This window comes from Populus alba, chromosome 8, assembly GCF_005239225.2.
Source record: "Populus alba chromosome 8, ASM523922v2, whole genome shotgun sequence".
Taxonomy (NCBI): Eukaryota; Viridiplantae; Streptophyta; class Magnoliopsida; order Malpighiales; family Salicaceae; genus Populus; species Populus alba.
In genome coordinates, this window is record NC_133291.1 from 1,376,252 (window position 1) to 1,396,653 (window position 20,402).

The 20,402-nt window shown below is 36.3% G+C and overlaps 3 protein-coding genes across 7 annotated transcripts; 2 read left to right on the forward strand and 1 right to left on the reverse strand.

Moving 5' to 3' along the window:
- On the forward strand, positions 1 to 3,277 carry LOC118030455 (uncharacterized). 2 transcript variants are annotated; one of them, XM_035034571.2, is made up of 2 exons: positions 1 to 177; positions 1,054 to 3,277. In XM_035034571.2, exon 2 carries the CDS (start codon positions 1,070 to 1,072, stop codon positions 2,870 to 2,872), a length of 1,803 nt encoding a protein of 600 aa, XP_034890462.1. In that variant the 5' UTR covers positions 1 to 177; positions 1,054 to 1,069; the 3' UTR covers positions 2,873 to 3,277. The 2 variants fall into 2 exon arrangements, with proteins under 2 accessions (XP_034890462.1, XP_073267161.1); XM_073411060.1 differs by lacking the exon at positions 1 to 177 and adding an exon at positions 184 to 301.
- A 2,448-nt stretch (positions 3,278 to 5,725) lies between these two features.
- Positions 5,726 to 17,226, forward strand: LOC118030495 (phosphatidylinositol-3-phosphatase myotubularin-1). Of its 4 annotated transcripts, none has more exons than XM_035034627.2 (20): positions 5,727 to 5,949; positions 6,050 to 6,130; positions 6,454 to 6,528; positions 6,747 to 6,818; positions 7,935 to 8,004; positions 8,556 to 8,605; positions 8,962 to 9,251; positions 9,400 to 9,473; positions 9,550 to 9,613; positions 10,259 to 10,324; positions 11,284 to 11,383; positions 11,486 to 11,599; positions 12,434 to 12,603; positions 13,286 to 13,370; positions 13,485 to 13,703; positions 14,226 to 14,285; positions 14,423 to 14,487; positions 15,597 to 15,876; positions 16,154 to 16,669; positions 16,749 to 17,226. In XM_035034627.2, the coding sequence occupies exons 1-20, from the start codon at positions 5,842 to 5,844 to the stop codon at positions 16,764 to 16,766; spliced, it is 2,577 nt and encodes an 858-aa protein (XP_034890518.1). In that variant the 5' UTR covers positions 5,727 to 5,841; the 3' UTR covers positions 16,767 to 17,226. The 4 variants fall into 4 exon arrangements, with proteins under 4 accessions (XP_034890520.1, XP_034890518.1, XP_034890519.1 ...); XM_035034628.2 differs by having other exon boundaries at positions 6,056 to 6,130; XM_035034629.2 differs by lacking the exon at positions 10,259 to 10,324 and having other exon boundaries at positions 5,726 to 5,949.
- An 83-nt stretch (positions 17,227 to 17,309) lies between these two features.
- On the reverse strand, positions 17,310 to 20,065 carry LOC118030497 (uncharacterized). The gene is made up of 7 exons (XM_035034631.2): positions 19,304 to 20,065; positions 18,960 to 19,092; positions 18,815 to 18,868; positions 18,638 to 18,729; positions 18,233 to 18,456; positions 17,945 to 18,118; positions 17,310 to 17,821 (listed from the first exon to the last, which is right to left on the reverse strand). The coding sequence occupies exons 1-7, from the start codon at positions 19,909 to 19,911 to the stop codon at positions 17,724 to 17,726; spliced, it is 1,383 nt and encodes a 460-aa protein (XP_034890522.1). The 5' UTR covers positions 19,912 to 20,065; the 3' UTR covers positions 17,310 to 17,723.
- Positions 20,066 to 20,402: the final 337 nt, after the last annotated feature.

Below are 20,402 nucleotides of genomic sequence, written 5' to 3' on the forward strand. Positions count from 1 at the left end.
TTCTCCCGTCTTTCTCTCTCACCTCAATTTCCTTTCTGCCTTCTTTCTCTTTTTTTCTTTCTCTCCATGTGGCTCTAAACTAGTCTTCTGTCACTACTATTTCCTAGCTGCTTCCTCTCTCATTTTCTCTCTTCCACAGCATTATTCCCCCTTCTCTTCCTTCTTTTCATGTGATCAGTAAGTTCTCTTTTCTTTACTTTCGTTGTTTTTATTTTAATATTTTTTCTGTGTAATTGATGGTGCTGGCTGCTTTGCATTTCTTCTTGTGTTTTTTGATCGGCCCAGATGGAGATGAGTGTGGGTATGTTTGTTTTTGGATGTAATGTTAAGTCCTTTAAGGTGTATGGTGTTTGGATTTGCTGGATTTTGGGTGGTCTGGATTGTGGGTATTTCATTTTTGGTGTTTTAAGCTGAGGTTGATAGTGTAAAGTTTTTTTCTCTGATGTAGCTATGTGTTAAGGTTGTCATTTTTGTTTTTGACTTTTACATTTTTTTTTCCTGCTGCAAGTTTCTATTTTTAGTCTGTGTTTCTTGTGAAAGTACTCGATGCTCTTGCAATCCCCCCCCCCTTTTTGCTGATTATTACTAAATTTATGGTCTTGAATTCATTTTTTTATGATTTGTTGATTTTAGTAATTGAGAGAGATTTGTTATTAGGAGTTTGGTGGATCCTATAAAATTTAAAGGAGAATTGTAGAGGATCAAGTTGTTTAAATTTAATCTGTCTATCAGCTGCATGAAGGTTAAAATCTATTGGTTTCAGGAAAATGGAATTCTCAGATTCATGACCGGGGGAAAATAATTTAAAAAAATAATTCTGTGACGCCATTGAGAGAGCGAGTGATTGATTCAATCCTTGTTTTTCAGTAGAAAATAGTTTTTTTTTCCATTTATTTTTGAGCAAGTGTTTACTAAAAGTTGTTTTGTTATTGTTATCAGCTATTAATTGAATTGATCCATGAGGACACGTTGGTAGATATTATCTATAAATCCAATTGATTTGGTGTGCGTTTTGGCTTATTGACCTTTTTTTTATTGCGTTTTTTTGGGCAGACTCTCTGGGTAAGAGATGGTTGCAGAATCTTGGTTTCGTAGTCTGTGGAAGATTCCACAGAAGCATGAACCTGGTCCTCAGAAGGCAGTTGTTGGAGTTTTGGCCTTTGAAGTTACAAGCTTGATGTCTAAGCTAGTTCATCTTTGGCATTCGTTGAGTGATAAACAGGTTGCTAGGTTGAGAGAAGAGATCGAGAGTTCTGAGGGTATAAAAAAGCTTATTGCTGAGGATGATGATTTCATTGGTCGTCTGATTTGTTTGGAGATGATGGAAAGTATGGTACATGTTGCAAAGCCTGTGGCCAGAATAGGTAATAAATGTAGTGATCCTAGTTTGAAGGGCTTTGAGCATCTTTTTGATGAAATGATCAAGATTCATGCTGACCCATATGGGTGGGGATTTTCATGGAAAAAGATGGATAAGAAAGTTAAGAAGATGGAGCGGTTTATTTCGGTTAATTCTACTCTGTACCAAGAGATGGAAATGCTTTCTGATCTCGAACAGACTGTGAGGAGAATGAAGGGTAGCGATCCTGAGCCAAATAATTTACTTGACTATCAGAAGAAACTTGTATGGAAGCAGCACGAAGTGAGGAATCTGAAGGAGATCTCACTCTGGAATAAGACTTATGATTATACAGTTCGCCTTTTAGTAAGATCACTATTCACTATATATAGAAGAATCAGCCATGTGTTTGGGATTAATTCAACTGTTTACCCTGGGGAATCAAAAGCTCTGGATTCTGATTATTTTTATCGTAGCCAGTCAGTTTCTGCTTTGCTGCAGTCTTCAGTTCATCCATCTGAGAACAGTACACTTCCTAGATTTTCTTCTGGCCCCCTTGGTAAGTTCACTGCAAATTCTGGCCCAATTTTGAAATCTAGCAAAAATAATTTCTATTCAGGTCCTCTTGGTGGCTCAATCCCAAAGTCAGGCCCTATTTCTGGAAAAAACAGGAACTTGAACTTTTTTTCTGGTCCACTTGGGGGACCAACTACAAAGTCGGGTCCAATTTCTGGAATAACTAAAACTGGCAAGAAGTCTTGGTGGACTCCTCAATCACCTGCCTTTCTGGGAAGGAAACCACCTTCAAAACCAAATCGGTTGACTCAAGTGGGACCTTTTAAAGGATGCCTGGTAGCTTCAAACACATCTCCTGTTGCCAATTGCTACTTAAGTTCTGCTGATGTTCATTCTAGGAACCTCAGGGGAGCCAAGGAAAGTAATGCTGACCATCTTCCTCTGGGAAACGTAAGTCGTACCGGTCCATCAATCTTCAGTTCACAGCATAAGTTGTTGCAAGCTCTTCCTGAAACCCTTGGTGCTGCTGCTTTAGCATTGCACTATGCAAATGTTATTGTTGTAATTGAGAAGCTAGCTGCGTCTCCTCACTTGATTGGCCACGATGCTAGAGATGACTTGTACAATATGTTACCTGCAAGGGTGAGAGCTGCTCTGAGGGAAAGGCTAAAGCCATACTCCAAGAGCTTGGACTCACCAGTATATGATAATGTGCTTGCAGGAGAGTGGACTGAGGCAATGACATTAATATTAGAATGGTTGGCTCCACTTGCTCATAATATGATTAGATGGCAGTCGGAGCGAAGTTACGAGCAACAAACGTTTGTCTCTAGGACAAATGTGCTTCTGGTACAGACTCTTTACTTTGCCAATCAAGAAAAGACAGAATCTGCAATAACTGAGCTTCTGGTTGGTCTGAATTACATTTGGAGGTTTGGGCGAGAACTCAATACAAAGGCCTTGCAGGAATGTGCTAGCAGCAGGGTGTTTGATGAATACTTGGAGGTAGAGAAGTAACACTTTCTTCCACGCTGTGGCAATCATCAGCACAATCCAGTTACTTCACATTAGACTGGATTTGATGTGGGCGAAATTCTGGTAGGTCCAGAGGCATTTTAGGGTTACAAGATGAACGTCATTCATTTTCTTTCAGCTGAGGACATGGACACCCTGCGTGATAGGTAGTTTGAGATTCAATATACTAGTTCTATTTTTTCTTTTGTGAATGGAGGTCTTCCTCCTATCGCTGTTGAAAAAGGTGTCTCCTATTCTCTTCTTCATAGAGCTAGTTCAGCTTTATTAATCAAAGCTGCTATCGAATGATTTGTAATTTCTGTACACTTGTCAGCAATACCTACCTATGTTAATTGTAAATTTACAACGTAAGGTTTTGGATCGTTGATAGATAGATGGTTGAGCATACTTTTGCTGTGGAGAACTACACTAGATGTAACATTATCATCTTTTTTTCGCTGTGTGGTATTCTATGTTGACGTGTAAATCACCTTTCCAGATGCAATTTCTGATCCAAAATTTCACCTGAACATGCTAGTTTGTGGCATTTTCAAGTTTTTCAATCATCAATACAATTCATGCTCTGGGGGAAATTATTATGAGATTCTTTGACAGGCATTAAGCACATTGCTTCTCCTCCGAGACGGCATGCTGTATGCAACCTTGGGGTTCTTTTCATGGTTGTCAATCTTTTCCTGTATAATTTGTGTGCTCGACTGCATGTCTAGGCCCTCCTATTATTCCTCGTAATTCATTGTGATTACTGGTTCGTATTCTGTCAGGTCTCGTTGCAGTTCCTGTTTTTTTACCATGCTTGTAGTGTTGTTCTTTGTTTCTGTCTAGACACTTGGATTCAACACACTGTAAACAATAATTTTGATCCGTCAATTAGCTTTTTATTATTTATTATTATTATTATTATCATTATTCACTTTGCTGTTCGCGTCTGCACAAGGGCAACTTGAATAATCTTAATAATTATGTAAATATATAGATTTAAATTGATAATATCTAAAAAATAAATTTAAAACCTGATTAGTTGATTAATTTGAAAATTTATAAAATTTATAAAATTTAAATTAATAGTTTTTAAAAGATAAATTTAAAATTTGTTTAGTTGGGTTATATCCTAAATTATCAATTTTGTTTTTTTTTAAAGAGTGTTGATGATGGTATAAGTTCAACACTTCAGCTGATAATACGAATGTAAATCGTATCTTTTAAAATCCAAATAAGAAAATGTTTTGCGTTGAATAAATAACATTAAAGTTTTTTTTGTAATTTTCCCTCGCCAACTTGCGCATGTTTTACGTGAAAAAACATGCCTTCGTGTTCAACTCCTGTCAAGCAGGGTTTGTTTTTTTGGTTGCGAGATCATGTGAAAGAAATTAGATAGTCGGTCTAATATTGGATTGAAACAAAAATTGAATTATTTCTCTCGATAAGTTTTTTTGCCACGGGCTTCTCACGTGTATTATTTAATTATATATTTGATGTTTTTTACTGAATTTTTATAAATTGATTTAATAATTAATTGTTAGAAAATAAAAAAAAAATCATAAATGTATATTACTAACCATAATTAAGGTCCATTTTGGTAATTTCTTAAATTTTCATATATAATCTTTTTTATTTTTTATTTTAATTACATGTGAAGTGAATAGAAATTGAGAATAGAGGCATAGATAAAAAAAAAAAAAAATTATGTATCATGTTGTTAAATGAGTCTTTTTAATATAAGGAACAATTATAAATATAATATTTTCATTTAAAATAGTCGAAGATAACGTAAGTTAATAATTAAGAGTCTCACGTGAGAAAAAAAAAAACAAATATCCAATCTTTTTTAAAATTTTGATATAATTTTATTATTTCTGAACTTTAATTATATGTGACGGGGATAAATAATTTACAAGTCATTGTTTTAAAAAATACTTTCACAATGATTGTAAAGAGTAAGAAGTAGCACGAGACAATGAAAAGATCCTGGATGATTATTGTTTTATTAACTTTAACATAAATTTATTATTAAATCTTAATTATTGGTTTTTATTGACTTGTTTTTTAAAAATTTCTAGAGGTTTTACGGTCAAAATAAAGTGTTAACAAAATACTATATAGGTTAAGGGGTGATAAAGAAACTTATATAGTATTATTTGTAGTTTTGTTCTTGTTTGTTTTTGTGTTTTAAAAATATTTTTTTAAAAAATTAAATATATTTTTTTAAAATTTAAATTAAAATTTTTGGATATTTTAATGTGTCGATATTAAAAATAATTTTTAAAAAATAAAAAAAAATATTATTTTTATTATATTTTTAAATAAAAAAATATTTTAAAAAATAACGACTTACATTTTCAATTTATTTGATATATAGAATATAGATAATAACATTTAGAAAAAACAAGATTAAACATTTATGTTTTGTTCTATTTTCTACTAAGAGAAGGTTTAAATTTACATATTAGTATTAGTATTGATATAAATATTTTAATGTCATATAAAAAAATATTTTTTATATAGAGTTAATTATTCTTTAGACAATATGCTTAATAATTACAAATAAATTACTTTTAGTATATGTGATGGTTGGTAAAAATTTAAGAATATTTTTATCAAATCAAATGTTTTGCTATAAATTTTGCGCCTTTATGTATTAGTTATGGATTATTAGACGATACCCTCGTAACTAACGAAAGCTAAATAAGTTAATCAATTATTTTTATATTTTAATTAAATAAAAAAAATAAAAAGAGAAGGGTGTTTGAAGCAACACAGTACTCCTTCTTTCTACTTTATCCAGCGGTATTTGTTTTTTATACGCGTGTATATTAAATATTAATTGTTAAACCTAAAAACAAACAAACGGAGATAATATATTTCTATTCATGTTCTTTGAACGGTAAGAACGCCCATACTCCTACGTCTCTTTCCAGAACACTCTCAATCTCGCTCTCTCAACGGTTCGCCGCATGTCCGCGCCACGGCGATCAACGTCGCTCAGAGACTCTTTCTCCGATTCTGAGCGGATGGAAGGCACTGGTAGCTGGGACGACGCTCTCGACTGGTTCAAACTCGAGGTCCAAAACATCTCTCCCTCTCAAATTTCAATGCAGATAGGTTAAATTATTCATCATATTCTCTCGATTTAAATTATTCACCATATTCTCTCTTTCTTAGGTGCAGCATCCGGCGTCGAGCTCGGTCTCGCATCACGCTAATTACAAGTGCTTGCTCGAGGCAGAGCGTGTTCTTGTCGAGGTAGAATTTCTTCTTCCTTCTTTTTGATTTCTTTAAAATCTTTATTTTTTTCGTGATTTCTAATTCCTGGTTAGACTTTCTTTTAGGAATTTTAGAATTCGAATACATATTACGCGTATGGAAAACGAATCGAGGAATTGGATTCTTAGAACCAACCCTAGTTTGCTTGATATTATAGCTAAATTACTGTTAATGGTTTAAATGAAATAAAACTAGAACAATTTGCCCTTACTAAAACTGGCTAGGTTTATTTACATGAATCTTTCTCCTCAATTTCTTCATATTTTGCCCCTTTGGGTAAATGGATCAAATCTTGGTTTCAGGGACGTGGTGTTGTTCTTGTCAATACTGACGGCGCAGGTACCTTGCTAGTGACTAATTTCCGTCTTATTTTTCTGGTGAGTGGCGTGTTCTCTCGTTTTTGTCTATTCCTCGTTAAGTTTCTTTTATAAAATGATGGAACGGTACTGATTTCAATTCTGCAACTTATTTGTCGTAATTTATTTAAGCATGTATGCTAGCAGAGATACGGAATTGTGGTTGCATCACTGGAAATGATGTTGTGCATGCACAACAGAATACTGACCATATGTTGTTTTCTCTTCTCTTGTTCAAGAGTGAGGGAACGGAAAATATTATTGCGCTTGGCACGATTCCGCTAGCAACAATTGAGAAGTTCAGCAAAATGGTAAATTATTCTTGAACTTATGGATTTCTTTTCCTGCTCCTTCCATTTATTTATGGTACTGTTGGTGAGAAGTTTGTTTATTTCTATAGCTTGTGAGGTACACTTATGCATGGCAAATTCTTTTCGGTTTACACTCCTTGGTGTGCTGCTTTGAATGTTAACTCTTTCCACTAAAATTTTCTTTTATCGAAAAAAGTTTGGGTTTGATATAGATTTTGTTGCTGTTTGTGTGCTATATAAACTACATAATTTGGCTGTACTGTTTAAGCTATCTGTTGTTATTGTCCTTGATTAACCGAGAGAACTTCTCCTTCAATTTGGCACTTGTTTCAACATCTTCACCCTTGCATTTGCATGTTGTCTTGTCCCAAATGGAATGCAGAACCCCCATTTCTGATTTTTCTGCATATTCTCTGTAGTCATTCATTTCTTCATAGATGAGTTTTATACTTGATTTTCATGTTTTAATTGAGGCAATTATGTCTTGTCAAGCGTAGGCGTAGAACCCTTTTTTCAACACTGAAGTTTTTCATTTTACCTTTGGCAATGAACACAATGATTGGGTAACCCCCCCCCCCCCTAATTTTTTATTTGAGTTATTTTATGTATTATAATGTTATGCCATGTGCCTCACTTTTTATGCAAAGATGATCTGATCCTTGAAAGAATGCCTCTGAAATGTATTCTTTACCTCTTATACTCAAACCATGTGATGGCACAGAGTCAGAAAACATTGCAAAATAATGTTAGGATAATAGGTTGTATGCTACCTCAGTTCCATTCGTCCATGAAATATTTAGGTTGAAAAATCTTATGCTAATGATATGAAATGATGTCACTGTTTCAATTCTTATCTTTTATTACCCAACTCAATTTAAGCCTTAACCCCAAATTACTTGGAGTCAGCAACATGGATCCTTTTTACCATTCTCTTTTAGCATGTGCTAAACTTTATCCATGCTAGAAAATCTTCTCCATTACTTTTCTTTGGTTTTGATTGGCTCCTGTTCAGCTTAATGAATATGAAGTTGTTTTGGCTTGGCCACCCATAGCACATGTTAATTGATTATTGTTTTTTGCTTGTCTTATATTTGTTACTTTGTGGAATGTATGAAGGTTGTAAAAAATCAATCAGCGCCTCGTCATTCTGAGAGGACTCCATCACAGCGATTTCTCCAAGTCATTGGTACGCCCTTTGAAGTGTTTGTTTTACTATTTCTTAACATTTTTACCAGTTTATTATTTTTTTGTTGGATTTACAATAGATTTGTAGTTTGTCTTTGGAAGATAGAACTTTAGGACATATTTGACATTTGTACGGGTGATGATGTTACTTTTATTTCACTTTGATGATTCAGAATCAATCAACAAGTTAAATTTATGACAGTAATAGAGATGGTGGCAGATTTGGGAGGGGGTAATGTGGTTGTTTCCTAGTGAGGGTAGTTGCTAAAGAGGAAGTTTATAGATGCAGGCTAACTTGACTGATAAAATTACAGTATGTCTGTTGCATTAAGGCATGAGATTTTCAGTATATATTTTTATTTCTGAACAAGCAAGGTTTCTTTGAAGTAGGCAGTTATCAGAACAATGGATCTGGGTATTGCTGTTTGCTATTGGTTTCTTTTGCTTTCTTCATCTTGAATATTGTTGGTGATTGTTATTTTGTTGATATAATTGGCCCTGGTCCTCTTTAGTGAGAATGCTAATCGAATTATTGGTTCTTGTATTTTGCAGGGAAAGATATGAGAATTATTGTTTTTGGTTTCCGGCCCAAAACAAAGCAGGTTGACTTTAGCTGCTATCTCTTCTTGCTTCAGCTCTTGTTTTTCCTCCAAACTATGATCACTTACAGATGGAATTTTTTTTCATTTGCAAGATTTATGCTGTTATAAAGAAATATGGAGTTCATGATTATGATTTTTGCTTGGTTGGGGGTTAAAAAGATGTAGTTGAGATTGAGAATAATCTTCTGATCTGCCTATGTTTTTTATTTTTTTGTGGGCTAAGACTCAGAAATCAGGGATTTTGAGGGTTTATGTTTTAAAATCAACTGAGGAAAGATTTGATTGGATGGGTTCAAAATGGTGGATTGGGCCATCACACCTGACATGTTTTAAGTTAATTGCCTTTTCTTATGCAGAGACGGGCTATATATGATGGGTTATTGAGGTGCACAAAACCATCAAGACTCTGGGATCTTTATGCTTTTAGCTGTGGACCATTCAAATTTACTAATGCAAACCCAAAAGTACGCTTGTTGAATGAGTATTTTCGTCTTCTAGGAAAAGGCATTTGTAGGGCATCAATGGATATGATCGACAATGGGTCATATACAATGTCTAATGAGCTGTGGAGAATCTGTAATGTAAATTCCAACTACTTAATGTGCCCGAGTTATCCTTTTGCCTTGATTGTTCCAAAATCAATCAGGTAAAACATTAAGATTCTTACTGCATTGTAAAATTGGGGAAAGTGAAAACATGTTGAGATCCTTACTTCTAGTTTGACTCGAATATAGTTTTGTCTGGGCTGACTCTTGCCGAAGATTTACAGCTAATAACTTTATATCTGTTACTAGTGATGAAGAAGTGATCCAGGCATCCAACTTTCGTTCCAAGGGTCGTTTACCTATAGTTTCTTGGTGTCATCCCGGTATGAAAAACTGAAATTTAGTTATTTTGTTTATCATGAGTTGCATTATGATGTCTTGATGTGTGTGGCATTGCAGAAAGTGGAGCAGTCCTTGCACGTTCGTCTCAACCCTTAGTTGGTCTGATGATGAATATGAGGAGGTAGTTTGATCTGCCCACTTAATTTCCTTTCAATGAACTTAAAACACATTGCTCTGCAAAAATTATGCCTATTGTTGATACAGTGCTGGGATTTTGGTCTTCAATTGAAGTGCATTTGTGATTGTGGTTACGGTGTTGCATGCCTTTCAAAACCTTTAGTCATATACAAAATAGTTATGGCATGATTGATGATAAATTTTAGCAAGGTGTTATTATTCTGCAGATTTCAAATAATTTCATTAGAGATTGAGTTTCTAATATTTAACATGAATAGAGATACCTTAAACTTCATGCAAGACATATTTTATTATCTAATTAGGCTGTCAAAACTCTAGCATATAGCATCCTGAACGTGATTTTAACAACAGTTTCCAAGCTAAAAGAACGAAAAAAATTGAAATGCAAGCCCAAGACAGCTGCAATGATTGTCAAAATCCTTTATGGGTATGATTTTCGAATCATGGCCCATAATACCAAAAAGTGCCAGACCATTTTGATTCTTTTACGCAACACCTGTTATTTGTTTTTGTTCCTGGGATCTATTGATATCTTATATTTTGAGGTTTGGAAGGTAAGTACTTGATTTTTCTTTTGCCATCTGTTGCTTGATATATGACTGATTCCCATCAATGTACATGCATGCAGCAACACAGATGAAAAGCTTGTTGCAGAACTTTGCCCTCAGCTTGGTGATGAGAAAAAAGGGCAGAGGTAGTTTTATTCAAATTGATTCCTTTTGTTTTGGCTGAGCTGTTCTCATTGTTTGTGTTTTTCATGTTAGCACCATTTTCTTTTTTATGTTCTAACTTGACTTTCTTAGTTGTTAAGAAGTATCTACACGGACTTGCTACGGATTGCTCTTAATACCTTGTGTGATGAATTTTTTTGAAATGTATATCAATGTACCGAGTTTTGAAACCTCAATCATGATATTACTTCTCTTTCGCTTGTTTCTTAAAATGCAGTCCTTATAGTGATAGGATTCCAGTTTTGCATCTCATCTGGAAATGGCTGGAGAATGTTTGATTTTAGGGTACTCTAAAATAGATTTGGTGGAGAGACTTGGGCCCATAGCTTTGATGATTAAAGCAAGTGATTATGCGGCATAGTGTTTAAATTTTTATCACTCATGGCTCACAGACAGGTATGAAGGAGACATTTCCCTTTTGAGGTGGGAAATCCTAATCAATGTACTGGGGCTGAAGCCTTGACACTTAGTTGTGAGTCTTTTGTTGAAATAGTGTGGCCTTTATTTTCATTTATGATTTCTTGTCAATGGCACAAATTTTCCAAACAGTAGGTCTGGACCAAATGAGCACTTCTCTAGTTAGGTTCCTTATTGTCGTGTAACTCTGATTTCTCTTTTGATAAAAATGAAATTTGTTAATCCACCTGAATTACACTCTTAATGTTCATTGATTGTCATGAAATGCATTTTATGCTAGGCTATATGCCAGTTGTTTCTTTAGATTTCATATGCCTGTTGTTTCTTTAGATTTCATGTTCTCATTTTTTTGCTTTCTTTCTTGCTCCAGTTTTAGTAAATGAATGTTTGTTAAAAAAAGTCACCTGTCTCCTTGTCCCCTCTCCTTTTTCCCCATTTCAGGAAGTTAAATAATTTCTGTAGCAAAACCTCTGGAAAATGCCAAATCTTTGTGTTTTCTTTTCAGGAAGTTATACATTGCTGATGCAAGACCTAGAAAAAATGCTTTGGCAAATGTCGCAATGGGAGGTGGCTCAGAATCATCATCCAACTATCTTCAATCTGAGGTTTGTCAGAGGTTTGAGCTGTCTAATTATGTATCTCATAGTCATCAACTTTGCTGCCTTATTTTCACTAATATCATATTCTTGTTTTTTATCTGTTATCAGGTAGTTTTCTTTGGGATAGACAACATACATGCTATGAGAGAGAGTCTTTCTCGGCTTAGGGACTACTTAGATGCTCATGGCACCACTTCATCAGATGGAACGCTATCACTCTTGGTTAGTCTATGCACATTAGGAATTTAAAAACCGGCTGCTTTGCATGTTGAAAACTAGTACATTAACTTCAGATGTTATAAGCAGTTCTGTTGTTGGATAAGGTTTAACCTAGTACTGCTTAAATCAATTCTCAGAAGGCAGAAAATGATGGCATATTATTTTGTGCAACTTGAACATGCATCTATCCATTTGTCAAGTTTTTTGTAAACATAGTTGAGGCATTAAAAATTTGTCCTTGAATAACATCAGACATGTGAACACATATTAACAGAAGTAATGCATGATCGTGTGTGGTATGTTTCCCAATTTTTACCATCACTAAATGATTGGAATCACCCTCTATGAATGGCGCTTCTGTGTGAGTCTATGGGTTAAAGACTAGATTTTTCATGTTCAGTTCCCTGTGCTGTTGTGGGTGCATCTTCAATAGAAAAGCAAAAAGGAAAAGCTTCACTTGTATGCAGTTATATATCTGGCAGCAACTTATATTTGGAGACAGCATCCTGTTCATTATATAGCTCTTATATAATGCAGGCATCCTCGGGTCCTATGTGCTTGTCCAATGATGCACATGAGCCAATATAACTAACTTAACCTTGACATCATTGCATCAATGATTTAATCTCTAGTCAAAATTTAAATAAATAAATCAGTTTTCTCAAATGTGCTCCTCATGTTTAGTTGGGATTTTTTTCAATTAATTTATAACATTGATCTTTGACTGGTTACCTAATAGCTTTAAAACACTTGCTATGTTCCTAGGCTTCAGCAGAAACAATATGTTTCCAGTGGTTGTTAATATCTCTTTTTGTTCATACCATATTTCGCTTGCAGAGACATGGTGGTTGGACCTGGGGTGGAGGCAATCTCAGCAATATGTCTGCCTCTGTTTCAACCCTCGGTGATAGTGGATGGTTAATACATGTTCAAAGTGTCTTGGCTGGTTCAGCTTGGATTGCTGCTCGTGTTGCTTTGGAATCAGCATCAGTGCTTGTACATTGCAGGTCAGATATCTTGACCCTGCGTCTTCTATTAATCTTTGTAACAACTGGAAAGAATAATTTCTATTCTGTTGTCACTGTGATGAAACCTGAAGATTTTTAATGTGCTCTTCTATTAATCTTTGTAACAACTGGAAAGAATCATTTCTATTCTGTTGCCACTGTGATGAAACCTGAAGATTTTTAATGTGCTGCTCACTATAAGGCCTCTTTTTTCCCTTTTGATTTGTAATTTCTATTTCAATATGCTGTTAGTCTATTTTTGTTTCTATTTGATGTGCTGATAATCTAACACAGAATCAAATATTAATTACATACACCTGCTTTGATTCCAATTCAGGCTTTCTTTTGGTAGATCTCACATCCACCCTTCCTCACTAAGTAATCACATGGATAGAGCTTCTCATACTGACTAGCAGAAAAATCTTGGTCTTATTGCCTAGCAGATCATGGTTTAAAATGCGAACTTGGCTGGTCATTTGCCTGCTACCAGACTCATGCCCCACTGTTATTCTACTTTTTATCAGAGCAGAAAAACGAATAGCCGAATCATCTAGGAAGCATTTCAGTTCAGCAAAATTTGCCATCAGAAAAAAGTTGCCTTTCTTTTCTGTTTTCAATTTCCTGCTTTTCTTTTAGAGCCTCTGCATGTGCTGAGTTCTTGTCTTTCATTCTATTTGTCTAGTGATGGATGGGATAGAACGAGTCAGCTGGTTGCACTGGCTAATTTGTTGCTCGACCCATACTATCGGACATTCACAGGGTTTCAGGTATTTTCTTCTACTATTGGACCCCTTTATTGGTTGTGTATTGTTCTTTATATATGCTTAAGATGTGGCTTTACATTTGAACAAAAAATTCTGGAATATCTTATTTCCATCCAGGCACTCATTGAAAAAGACTGGCTAGCATTTGGTCATCCATTTGCAGAGCGTGGGGGAATGCCAACTGTATCTGGAAGCAGCGATAGATCTGATTTATGTAGGCAATCTTCTGTTGGGAGTTTTTCATTGCCACCCATGCGTCCGTCATCGGGATCATTTTCGCCTCCAACTCCTAGTTCTTCTCATGCACAGAACCAGCAGTCGCCCATATTTTTGCAGGTTAATGTTGTTTTATGCATGCTCTTATTAACTGGATTTTAGGAATCAAGTACCAACTGGCTTTCATGATTATTATTATTGGCAATCCAAATCAGTAGGGATTACCATAGTAGTTGTGCCTCAAGCTCCTTGCGAACAAGTTCAACTATTGCTTGGGCCCCCTTCCTTTCTGTGTGATGAAAGCAGCAGGAAAAAATTATTACTCGGGTTTATTATTGCATTTATGTGCCAAATGCATTAAAAATTTTATTGCCTTATGCTGGGGCATAAGCTAGAGATGTGAGGGAAAGAGTGCAATCATAGGATCTTCAGGCAATTATAGAGTCTACTAGAAGGATTGGATTGAAGGTGAGTATGGTCGGAGTATTGTTAAGAAAGTCTACTTAAAAACCCTAAATAATAGTTATAATAATTACCTAGCTGTTTGAATGCCCTCTATTATATTGAGCCCAAGTAAATATGAGAATTTGTTGTGTAAGATGGTCTTTGATAAGTTCTATAAATTGCTGATGTATTCTGCAGTGGATTGATTGTGTTTCTCAATTATTGCGGATGTATCCCTTTGCTTTTGAGTTCTCCTCGGTATGTGATTTTCTTTTCTTGTAATGATACTCATTTTGTTGCTTTCATTACAAGTTAGTTGTTGAGACAAAATATGTTTCGAAGAAACTGGTTTATCACAAACTTTTTGCTGACGAGTGTATTGTATGATGACTTAGGCTTTCCTTGTGGACTTGTTGGACTGTGTCCTTTCATGTCGTTTTGGTAACTTCTTCTGCAACAGGTGATTCCATTTTTCTGCTTAACTTGTACATATGAATATCTTAAATAGATTAAGGCCTGTGGTTTCTGCCGTGCCTTCACTTGACCTGTCCATACTACATGGATTAGCTTCTGATGTATTTATTTTGGAGCAGTCAAGAACCTTAATTTTCAATCTCAACACTAGATTGGTTGCTAAAAATTGTAATATCTGGAGACAAGCATTGATTCAGCAAATCTTTATGTAAACTAGAAACTAGGAGAAAGAAGAGCTGCTTAATTTCCTTTTTTATATTCAAGGGTGACAGATCATCTTTGGACAGAAAAAAATTGATGAAGTTAAAAATTTAGAAGAAGTAAGAGATGAAAATGCATCAATGTCCTGAAATAGGCTACAACAAATATAATCTCTTGTGCCACAAGTGACCAACCACTGTAGCAAACTCAGTGGTAAAAGGATTGTGCCACGAATATTCAATCTCGCTGGACGTATCAACCCTTGTTGATGCACCGTACTGATTTATCCTGCCATTTATATCCCGCATGATCAAAATGATGTCCAATGACATTGTTGCATCTTCTCACAAATACATGATATATGTGTTGTCATTGGATATTTGTGGTATGCACTATCAGCTGTTGAATGTTTCTCTTTGCAATCTCTTCATCTTCCCAAAAATAAAGAGACAATCTAGTAGCTTTTTGTCTGTAGCATGTGATGCATTTATGTTGGAATGTCATATTCATGGGCGTTTGGTTTTATAACAGTTCATTATTCTTTTCAAAGCTCAGTTCAGGTGGTCAACTCTTCTTATAAAATTGGCAGTTCCTTAGCATAACAAGTGATGACACACAAATTTATGATCCTTGTGGGCATGCATGTTTTCTTGTCTACCGTTTCATATACTGACTGCATCATAAACTCTCAGGCTGGATTAGAACTTGGTTCCTGTTTAAGGCTGACAAAGGGACAACTTTATGCATAAATGCTGAACACTAGGATACTGTGTCTGGAGAACCCTTCCTGTTTACTCTAACCTCTCTAGCATGTAATGGCTCCCTTCCGTTTTACTCCAATTATTGTGGAAGCATTAAAATTCCTCTTTCTGGGTGCTTAATCTAAATTTTCAGTGAGAAGGAAAGGCAGCAAGTTGGTATCTCTGAAGCTTGTGGGTGCTTGTGGGCTTATTTGGCCGATCTGCGTTCTTCAGAAGGAAGGTCTCATGTGCACTGTAACCCTTTTTACAGTCCTCTGAAACATAATGGTCCATTGTTACCTCCAGCAGCAGCCTTAGCCCCAACACTGTGGCCCCAATTCCATCTTCGGTGGGCTTGTCCTTCAGAAGCCCAAGCTGGGGAGCTTGAAGCTCAATGTCGGATAATGTCTATAAAGTTCTCCAAACTACAGGAGGTAATGACCTGCTTTCCTTGTACTGAACCAGTACAATGTTTTCACACTAAAACATGACCTTTTGCAGTCATGAAGGCCTATATGCTTTTTCGTAGACTTTTGGGTTATAGTATTATGTTCTTTCAATCTCTCTCTTGTTGTCTTCGAGGGCATCATTGTGCAGAAACCTAGTGACATATGGCCAGCGGTGGCTAACTTTTCCTTTCATTTTATTTCATGATGTTTACAAGTCTGCTTTTTTTATTAAACCCCTACTTCGTGTCTAATTAATAACCAGGCAAAAGAAGGGGCTGAGAAGAAAGCTAAAGAAACGGAAATTGTTGTGGAGTCATTGTCTGCAGAATTACGGAATGAGAAGCAGCGCAGTAGCTCTGCTATGGCCTTGGCCAAGAGGGCCAGCATGGAAACTGCAGCCATAAAGCGAGCCATACAGTCATTGGGATGCAAAGTTCATTATGCTAGTGGTGGTGATACTACAGTTGATATCGAGACCAGCCCTGTGAAAATTTCACAGAAATCTGTGTTTTCTCCTTTTACAAGAGAATCTGTTGGTATTGTCCAACATGAAGATAAGTCAGATCTATCAGTTTCCATTTCAGTAGCGGCAGATGATGTTGTTTCCAATAATCCATTTGGTCGAGTGTGCGATACTTTATGCCCATTACGCACAAGAGATGGAGGCTGCAGGTGGCCAGATGCTGGGTGTGCTCAACTAGCTAGTCAGTTTATTGGGGTGAAAGCAGACTATGAGGCACTCGATAGTCTTTCTATATACGAAGGTTATTTTAAGACGGTGAGTACCTTATAACTCTATTATGTACACATTGATTTATTCATCAATTTTCCATATAACTGGTTGATGTTTTTCATAGATGGAAGGAGGTAAATAGAGTTTAAAGCTTTGCCAGAAGAAGTTTGAGATTTATTTGAGCTCTCAAGCAACACAGGCATAGGATTGGTGCAGAAACCTCAGATTTTGGTAACGGGACTGTTCATACAGAGAATGTAGAGTTAGGAGCACAACATCTTAGCATAGTCATTCATTGGAAACATAATAAGGAATCCCACACAAAAGAGCATAAAAGAGCAAGCATGAAGTGCTGCAGTGAAGGCTGATTTATATCGAAGAGGTCAGCTTTTCATCCTGCTATTGTCATCATCGTAGCTAGTTTTCTCCCTCAATAAGAACAGTTTGTTGCCCATATTTCATATAACATGTGACTTTGTTATGTTCAAACAAGCTGGTCAAACATTGTTTTTATCTATAACCATACATGTACATAGCAAGATTCATATAACATGTAATTTTGTTCGTAATAAATTAATCGCCGTGTTCTGGTGGTGCCCATATTTCATTTCTTCCTTCCGACACGTTAGAATCCCCTAAAAAATAAGTGACCCAAATGGATCATCACACATCCATGGCTACCTCGTTGAAACTGAAACATCGCTTCCCTTTTAACAATCACTATAAATGAATAATCGTTATATACATCATGTGATGCCATCTCCCCTGCTTTGTTTATCGTTTATGAAAAACAGAAAAATTTACACAGGATACAACACTAGGAAGAAAATTATTTGTCACAGTGAAGCAGCATTGCGCATTCCACGTTTATTCACCACCTGCCCGAGTAACCAAACCCTGGTAAGAGTTGTATAGCAAAATCCTCCTGCCCGCCTCATTTATTGCAGGCAGCAGCTCTGAATTAATGCCAAATGGGTTTTGCCAATGCCAGTCTCCAGTGCTTGTGAGCTGGTGCCCATAATTAGATTATAGTTAAATGGTTTTGATGCATCATTTAACTAGCATCAATCTTAGAGGCGTACGCAAGAATCCATATGCGTTAACTAATCCTTCCTGCTTGATCAATCAAAGTGCCAACTTGGTCTCCACATAATGCTCTTGAGATATTCCCATGCTCGAGCAAATTAAAGATGACCACTATACATGACAGGGAGAGCGCACGCAGCATTAGCAAGGTAACATGTGGGGATGGGAGAATGCAACCATGCGAGAGAGGCTGACATAGCAAGAGCAAATGAGTATAAGGAAATCATTACATACCAGGAATTCCATTCTCTTCACAGTAAGTAATTGCCATCATGTCCATTGAGGTAACACCCCTGGAAACCACCTCTCTGAATGATATGTGATCCAGTATTACATTGCTGTTACCAGCATGATTATCATAGACACCATCAACATTGGTGGTACCTTTAAGGAGCGCATCTGCATTAACTGATAACCCAAAAACATTTTAAAAAAAAACACGCATCAAGATTTCACCCCAAACAAACCTCCTAGTAAACAGCAGAACACAAGATATAATAAAAGCAGGCAGCAGGGGAATACTCTCTGAAGCTCTCAGAGCTGCCGCGGTGTCAGTAGTGAATAGTGGATTTCCAGCACCACCAAATATGACAACTCTTCCTTTCTCAAGATGCCGGATGGCCCGTTGCCTGCTATAAGGTTCAGCTAACTCTGGCATTGCGAATGCACTTTGCACACGAGCCTGAACACCATGCTTCTCCAAAGCTGATTGAAGCAATATTGAATTCATAACTGTTGCCATCATGCTGACATTACATCATAAGTTACCATATTGTCAAAAACTAGCAATACATTAAGTTTAGGATGAAGACTGCAAAGAAAGCTATAAGCTATTTATACAAGCTACTTGTAAAGGCAAACATAGATAATGTTCAAGCCCTAGGAGTATGGTGCTGCAATACAAGCTCAAGAAGTATGGTGAATTACCTGATTTGATACGCAGCAGGCCTCTCTAAGCCAGTAGCAGATATCCATGAGTCTCCACAAAAGAAATTACGACCTCCAAGAACAATAGCAATCTATAAAAACCACATAAGAGTAAGGAATCTTGTAATTTGAATTAGCGTTGCAGAAAACCAGCAAGGAAAAGGAATGGGGCAAGACCTCCAGTCCACCACGGCTAGCTGTTGCTACTTCCCGAGCAATCTGCATGGCTACCTAGAAATAAAATAAGGCAATTTAACTTGCATATTCCCGATATCATCATTGTCCAAACATACTATAATCATCCAAATACTGAATCTTGCACCTTGGGATCAATATTCTGGCAATTCCCAGCCAATGCAGAACCACTGATTTTAAACACCACTCTCGGCCATTTTAAATTTGACACTGGTTTAGTTTTGAGAGTATTAGCAAATGCAGCACTGCCAGATGTATACCTGCATATAAACGTTCACACAAAAGATCAGTCAATCGTAGCAACATCCTCCAACACCATCTCATACCATTCCAGAACCACCTGGCTACTTTAACCGAAATCCAATAATCAAGTTTCGAAATCTGCGTAATCAAGCATTGCCAAACAAACAAGAACACCTGTAAAAACCCAAACTTTCACAACCTGAACACAAGACCGAAACAAGACACTACCTTTTAACTTGCTTAACCACCGCATTAACATTCCCGCCACTCCCTCCACCACCGCCACCATCACTCTCTCCACCACCACCACTCTTCCCATTACATGCATTCCCCATAATAGCCTCTATATGCTTAAACCAATGCCAACTGCTCCCACTCCCACTAATCCTCTGTAACTCCACTTTATACCTCTTCTTCAGATTATCAATCTTATTCTTACACTGCTCCACACTCTTCTTATTACTCCCTCCTCTCTCGCTCACTTCTTCCGCTACTTCCTCCCAATCCCTCCCTCTCAAATTCCCTCTATTCAACTGATTATACTTCTCCGTATACGCCTCTAACAAACACGATATAGCCGTATCGCTCCATTCCTCTCTATCCTTCCTGTAATCACGGTAATCACAAGATTCTATCTCCGTGATGCTGTTTGATTTCGATCTCTTGTTGTTGTAGTAGTGGTTTTGCTGGTTGCGTTTTGAGGACGGTGTGGCCGCGGATTTGTCGTGATCAGAGTAGTAGTAATCACCGGTGGTTGTGACGGAGGTGGAATATGGGTGGCGCGTTGGAGGGTGAGGAGGTGGCTCGTCGATGAGGGGGAAATCGTCGGTGGCCATTGGAAATTAGGGTTAGGGTTAAGATTTCGATTTGGGGGTGAAGCAGATGATGTTAGGAAGACGACGTTAAAGGGACGGGTGACGGAGTGAGGGGTTAGGTTTTAGATGGGATTTGAATCACGGATGGTGTAACGGATCCGTTTAAACAAGAGAGTAAGTAATGTATGTGCTTAGAGTAAAGATTAAATAACATTTTTTGTTTTTTTAAATATTTTTTATTTAAAAATAGTTAAATTATGAAAACTAGAAATACATTAAAACGTTAAATTATATATATATATATGAGTTATTTTAAATCTGTTTTAAGATTTTTTTTTATTTTCAATGTTGATTCTTGATTTTATAATAATACGGTACTCATCTTTCAAAACGCATCATTAATTTTATTAAAACTTTCAAAACTCATCATTAATTTTATGTTTAATAATTTAAATTACGAGAGATAAAGAGTTAATAAAAAAAAAATTGCTTTTGTTTTTATATATATATAT